This window comes from Babylonia areolata, chromosome 7 (genome assembly GCF_041734735.1).
Source record: "Babylonia areolata isolate BAREFJ2019XMU chromosome 7, ASM4173473v1, whole genome shotgun sequence".
In the NCBI taxonomy this organism is placed as follows: Eukaryota; Metazoa; Mollusca; class Gastropoda; order Neogastropoda; family Buccinidae; genus Babylonia; species Babylonia areolata.
The window spans coordinates 51841645-51849144 of NC_134882.1; the positions used below are offsets into that span (position 1 = coordinate 51841645).

Sequence of the window (7500 nt, forward strand, 5' to 3'; positions counted from 1 at the left end):
AAAAAAAAAAGGGGGGACATGGATGGATGGATGGATGGACCGGTGTATGTGAGGGTGGGTGGGTGGGTCGATGGATGGATGAATGGATGGATGGATGGATAATCTACATATACATCGCCTGTCCCTTCAGTTCCATCTCCAAAGATCCAAAGAAAAAATAAAATAAGATAAACAGGTGGATGGGTGGATGGCAGGCTGACAGATCCCAAAAGAACGAACGCGACAGTGTCTGTGTATGGAGAGATTCCCGCTGAACGAATACTCTGTGTGTGTGTGTGTGTGTGTGTGTGTGTGTGTGTGTGTGTGTGTGTGTGTGTGTGTGTGTGTGTGTGTGTGCGTGCGTGCGTGCGTGTGTGTACGTGTGTTTGAGTTCGTGTGCGTGCGCGTGTGTGTGTATCTGTGTGCGTCCGTGTGTGTGTGAGTGTTTGTGTGCGAGTGCGCGCGCGCGCGCGCGCGTGTGTGTGTGTGTGTGTGTGTGTGTGTGTGATGCTACTGAAGCAGCGCGGACGCAGGGGGCAGCAAAAACAAGCGAATGTTTTCCTAACACAGGAAGGAGACAGATAAATATCTCACAGCCTTCCCAAAACTAGACACAACCTCCCCCACCAACTGTTGCAAACCAACACAGCCAGGAGTTTCCGCAGTAGAGAACAACCAAGTCTTTCCGCAGTAGAGAACTTAACCGAACTGATAACTATCCGAACAGGAAAAAAACCCACACATACACACAATAAAATAGACGAACAAACAAGCAAACAGACGCTAGGACAGACAGCCGAGCAGACAGACAGACATACAGACAGACAGACAGACAGAGACAGCGACAGAGAAACGAACACAGCAGAAACAAGCTACCCAGACAATCTCCTGAGATTCTGAACACGGGACAGATTTCCGCTGGACTGGTTCTGTCTGTCTGCTCGGCTGTCTGTCAGTGTGTCTGTCTGTTTGCTTGTTCGTCTGTTTCATTGACAGATTTCATTTTATCTCCGTTTCAGTTTCAGTTTCAATGAGACGTCAAAGTGTGTGGACTGATCAATAATGCGCTATACCATATCTGCTGTAAAAAGAGGAGCAATATACTGAGCTACGCATAAACCGGAAGTGGTGGGCAGGGCCTGGGATAACCCTCTACCTCAGGACTGAAGAGACAGCTGCAGAACGAAAGCGAGGTGACCGAACCATCTCCTGGGATTGTGAGGACAAGTGCCCAGCTTTCTTTTCCACCACCGTATCGTCGGATAGTGCTGCTGTCTGCTTGTCGGCGCCAATCAGAGCTATCTTACATCACAACATCAGGCTGCTGACCCTTCTACCGTGCAGTCACGGCAATGGCCTTGACAGTTCTCATCGCCATTCTAGCTCCAAGCGGATAGGGGAAGGGCAATCGTTGACTGCAACCATCACACACACTCTCTCTCTCTTGTGGATTTTTTGACTCACTTGTGTAAACAAAGTGAGTCTATGTTTTAACCCGGTGTTCGGTTGTCTGTGTGTGTGTGTGTGTGTGTGTGTGTCCGTGGTAAACTTTAACATTGACATTTTCTCTGCAAATACTTTGTCAGTTGACACCAAATTAGGCATAAAAATAGGAACAATTCAGTTTTTTCCAGTCATCTTGTTTAAAACAATATTGCACCTCTGGGATGGGCACACAAAAAAACAACAACAAAAAACAAGAAAAATGAAGCCTAATTATATGCAAACTGCATTTACTGTTATATTTATATTTTTTGTATTCTCTAAACTTGGCACTTTGATCTAATATTCTGACCCAACAACAAGGGCAGTCATTATTATCATTTTTTGTTCAAACAGGAACTTGTTTTGGTTTTGCTAAGCATGGAAGTTTTATTTATTTTACAAACGATTTGGTGTAGATAGTAAAAAAAATGGAAATTGCACTGTAATTAATGCTAGGGGACTTAATTTGCTTTAAACTGATCTTTCTCATCTTAAACATTACATTTTGAAATTATACAATACATAAAAGCTTGGATTTTCTTTTTTAAGTGTATCACAAGTAAGTCTTGAAGGCCTTGCCTCTCTTGTTTTTTTAATGGTATCGTTTCTGATGGGTCGGAGCCCCATTGTCGATAGCCCCCAGAAATCAAACAAGTACATGCTATCTGCGTGTTCACACTGACCCTTCGACAAGCTGCTGACCGAGTACCTGTCCGAGAAGGGTTGTCACCTCGCTGAAATGTTTTCTTTTTCACTTTCCGCAATCACTGACACTCACCCTCTCCATTTACATTTTGTACTCATCTTTTCCACGTTCTGCTCTCTCTATCTCTGTCTCTGTCTCTGTCCCTCTCTCTCTCTCTCTCTTCCCCAGTCCCCTACCAGCCACCACCACGCCCACCCTCTCCACCTCAACCGCCCCCTTTTCAGTTGAATAATTCTTCCCCTGCCATTGATTTTCAAAAAACGATTTCTAAGTAATAATGATTCAAATAATGATCATGATGATAGAAATAATGATTATATTAATTATCATTATTATTAGATAATAATTGTAATCATTATTATTATTATTAGACAATAATAATAATAATAATAATAATAATAATAATAATAACGACAATAGTAATAATAATAATGATAATAATAATATCATTTATATTCAGTCCTATATCATCATCTTAGATGAACAAACCATAAATAAAATAAAATAAACGAACGATCACCGTTCAGGATGCCAGTCACCATTCCTTATAATAATGGACCGTCTTTTCCTTTTTTTTTTTCTTTTTTTTTGGGGGGGGGGGCGTGGGGGGGTGGGGGGATGGTGTTACTTTTGTTCAGCAAACTCATTTGCACCACGTAGAAAGTTCACTAAAATGATGACTGCACTGCACATTCAGGTCACAGTTGTCTCGCTCAGCCAAGGTCAGACAGCCAATGGGGTTCAAAACAAACGCAGGTTTCCTTCCAAAAACAGCTGAAGGAGCACGTGACGCTATCGGCCTGCAAGGTCGCCCTCGGAGTTTCAGGTTCAAGGCCACGTTCCTCCAACGTGTGGATTTGACAGATGGTTGGCCCAACCGGGGCAAAGAGGTCATTAAGGGCAGCGACACCATCGAACAGTAGGCATAACGGGATAAAGAGGTCATCAAGTGCAGCGACACCATCAAACAGTAGGCCAAACGGGACAAACAGGTAATTTAGGACAGCGACGCAATCAAACAGTAGGCGAAACGGTACAAATAGGTCGTTAAGGGCAGCGACACGATGAAAGAGTAGGTGAAATGGGACAAAGAGGTCATTTCGGGAAGCGACATGATTAAACAGTAGGTATAACGGTACAAAGAGGTCATTTCGGGTAGCGACATGATCAAACAGTAGGCATAACGGTACAAAGAGGTCATTTCGGGTAGCGACATGATCAAACAGTAGGCATAACGGGACAAGGAGGTCATTCAGGGCAGCAACATCATCAAACTGTAGGCATAACGGTACAAAGAGGTCATTAAGGGCAGCGATATCATCAAACAGTAGGCATAACTGGACAGAGAGGTCACTAAGGGCAGCAACGCGATCAAACAGTAGGCGAAACGGTACAAATAGGTCGTAAAGTGCAGCGTCGCGGAGAAAGAATAGGTGAAATGGGACAAAGAGATCATTTCGGGTAGCGACATGATCAAACAGTAGGCATAACGGTACAAAGAGGCCATTTCGGGTAGCGACATGATCAAACAGTAGGCATAACGGTATAAAGAGGTCATTAAGGGCAGGGGCACCATCAAACAGTAGGCATAACGGGGCAAAGAGGTCATTAAGGGCAGCGACACGATCAAAGAATAGGACAAACGGTACAAATAAGTGGTCAAGGGCAGCAACGCGATCAAAGAGCAGGTGAAATGGGACAAAGAGGTCATTTCGGGTAGCGACGCGATCAAACAGTGGGTGAAACGGAAACGCAGGCATGCATTTCTTAAGTGTGTTTATTTTCCTTTCACACACACACCCACACACACACACACACACACACACACACACACACACACACAGAGGTTATTTAGCGTTCATGCATTTCTTAAGTGTGTTTTTTCCTTTCACAGACACACACACACACACACACACACACACACACACACACACACACACACACACACACACACACACTCACACACACACTGAGGTTTTCATTTCACAGACAGAAATACACACAGACACACACAGACACACAGACACAGACACACAGACACAGACACACACACACACACACACACACACACACACACACACTCACTCAGAGAGGCCTACTAACAGACGCACACAAACACACACACACACACACACACACACACACACACACACACACACACACACACACACACACACAGACCCACACGCACGCACAGACACACAGACACACAGACACACACACACACACACACACACACACACACACACACACAAGCACGACCACAAACGTAAATACAGCGATAACAAAAACAACAACAACAACAATAACAACAACAACAAAATACAACCCAGAAAAAAGAACTCATAACAAACACCACAAAAAAAAACAAAAAAAAAAAAAAAAACGCGAAAACGAACACGCACAAGGAAAAACTAAAACGCTTCACATGAACGCTCGAGCAGCCAGCTTGCTAAACCCGACAGTCCAGACAGTCAAATCAGGCCAATCTGCCCCCCCCCCCCCCCCCCCCCTCCCCCCCCTTTCCCCTCCCACGCGCCTCAGCCACCAAAATCACCAATCATCTTCATCACCAGTCCTGCCTTGTTAGCCCTGCAAACACTTCTGCCTGCAGGTGTTGTCGCCTCCGCACAGTATACCACGGACTCCACCTCCCCATGCAACCCCCCCCCCCCCCCCCAATCCCCCCCTCCCCCCCACACACACATACCTCCTGAGGGTTAACTCTCTCCATACGAACGGCGAAAGAGACGACGTTAACAGCGTTTCACCCCAATTACCATCATCAAAATATTGCAAGCGGAAGGCTCTTATACTGAAGAGGTGAATGTTGACAAAGAATACCACAATTCTGACGACGGAAGCTAAAGGTTGGGTCATTCAGACACCCACTGGACATCCGAGGGGTCTGTGTAAAGGAGAAGAGAGGACTGGCCGTACTGAGTGAGTTAAACCAACTGCCGTACCGGTGGGGTACCCAAAGAAGCTAATTGTTTGTAGATGTTTTTTTTGTTTTGTTTTTTGTTTTGTTTTTTCTTTTCTGGCCTCTGGAACGACGTCCAATCGATAATTTTGCTTGAATGGACATGGAGACCAACGTGTAAAAATGGATCTATCTATCTATCTATCCATCTGACGGTTTACCTACCCACCTACATACATACCTACCTACCTACCTACCTCCTACCTACCTATCTAATCAATAACAATGATAATAATTAATCATTGTGGATTTCTATATCACGTGCCCTGCGACTCTATGCGCATGTAACAATGCAAGAGGCTTGCATGAGTTACAGGAACTTTACACACAAAAAAGAAGAAGGAAGGAAAGAACAATGTTAAGATACAAGCTCGCTAAAAAAAAAAAAAAAAAAAAAAAAAAAACTTAACAAAAACAACAGAGTTCCTTATCATTCACATCTGTCACTCCCATCTCCCTCACCTCACCCCCCCCCTCCCCACCCCCGCACCCTCCACCAACACACACACACGCGTTAACACCCACTCCAACCTCTACCCTCTCCCAACACACACACGCAAACACACACACACACACATAGGAACACATACTTACATGACTCAACCTGCCGTTCGAGCGGGCATCACCACCACCTCCCCCCCCACCACCACCACCACCACCACCTCCTCCTCGGGTCCTGAGCAGGAAGAAAGCGTTGAGCCGGGACAGGAAGGCGGAGAAGCTCATCTTCACGGCAGGGCGGACGACGCTGAAGAGCGACGCCATGAGGATACCTCCCTCAGCCGCCACGCGCTCCGCCGTCACCATCTTGAGCAGCGCCGACCCCAGCTGCTGCACGTGCATGCGGCGGTCGAAGATGACGTGGAACGGGAAGGAGGAACAGAAGGTGCGCACGGACAGCTTGGACAGGGCCGGGTCAGCAGAGGCGCTGCCTCGGTCCGCGCACAGCCGGGCGGAGGAGGAGGACGAGGAGCAGGAGGAGGAGGAGGAAGGGGAGGAGGAGGAGGAGGAGGCGGTGGACGTGGGCGTGTCTTTGGAAGTACCGCTGCCGGCGATGCTCCTGACGAAGAGCATGTGATGCGGGGACGTCAGGTCCGGGTTCGGCGACACCCGCACCTCCACCCCGACCCCGAACATCAGGCCGGCCACCGCCTCCACCGCGCCCGCCACGAACGATAGCAGCCGTCTCCGGAACGAGTAGTAGTGGATGTTCATGCGCTGGTTCCTCTCCTCGCCCTCATCACGCTCCTCGCCCTCTTCTTTGTCCATCTCGCAGCGGAAGGAGGGCGGGGTCTGGTTCTGGAACCTGGGCGAGGCCTTGATGTGCTCGTGCAGCCCGTCCAGGTTGGAGAAGAACTCCATGGGGTTGCTGCCCAGCACCCTCAGGGCCCTGCCGTACTCCGCCAGGCACAGCTTGAAGTACTCGCGGCCCAGCTGGCGGAGAAAGTGCTCCGTGTCCCAGCCTGAAATGAGGTGGGGGGAGATGCTGCTATGGTCACAGTCAGGATAGCTGCTTGGTTTAAGTCAGGAAATCTACAAATCGTCATGGTTAAAGTCAGGAAAGCTACATGGTCAAATCCAGGAAAACTACAAAACTTTATGGTCAAAGTCAGGAAAGCTATAAAATGACGTGGTCAAAGTCAGGAAAGCTACATGGTCAAAGTCAGGATTACTACATGGTCAAAGTCAGGAAATCTACATAACGATAATAACTTTTTTATGGTCAAAGGATATCTACAAAACCTAACGGTTAAAGTCGGGATAGCTACATAACGACATGGTCAAAGTCAGGAAAACTACATGGGGACATGGTCAAAGTCAGGAAAACTACATGGGGACATGGTCAAAGTCAGGAAAACTACATGGTGAAAGTCAGGAAAACTACATGGTCAAAGTCAGGATAGCTGCATGGTCAAAGTCAGGAAAACTACATGGTCAAAATCAGGAAAACTACATGGTGAAAGTCAGGAAAACTACATGGTCAAAGTCAGGATAGCTGCATGGTCAAAGTCAGGAAAACTACAAAACGACATTGTCAAAGTCAGGAAAACTACATGGGGACATGGTCAAAGTCAGGAAAACTACATGGGGACATGGTCAAAGTCAGGAAAACTACATGGTGAAAGTCAGGAAAACTACATGGTCAAAGTCAGGATAGCTGCATGGTCAAAGTCAGGAAAACTACATGGTCAAAATCAGGAAAACTACATGGTGAAAGTCAGGAAAACTACATGGTCAAAGTCAGGATAGCTGCATGGTCAAAGTCAGGAAAACTACAAAACGACATTGTCAAAGTCAGGAAAACTACATGGTCAAAGTCAGGAAAGCTACAAAACGACATGGTCAA

The 7500-nt window shown here is 46.7% G+C and overlaps 1 protein-coding gene across 1 annotated transcript in view; it reads right to left on the reverse strand.

Annotated features, from left to right (window-relative positions):
* LOC143284304 (guanylate cyclase soluble subunit alpha-2-like) overlaps positions 1–7500 on the reverse strand; it is a 68446-nt gene that overhangs the window by 20227 nt on the left and 40719 nt on the right. The window contains exon 6 of the mRNA XM_076591006.1: positions 5748–6616. Coding sequence (XP_076447121.1) covers positions 5748–6616 — 869 coding nt within the window. The remainder of the gene's footprint in view (positions 1–5747; positions 6617–7500) is intronic.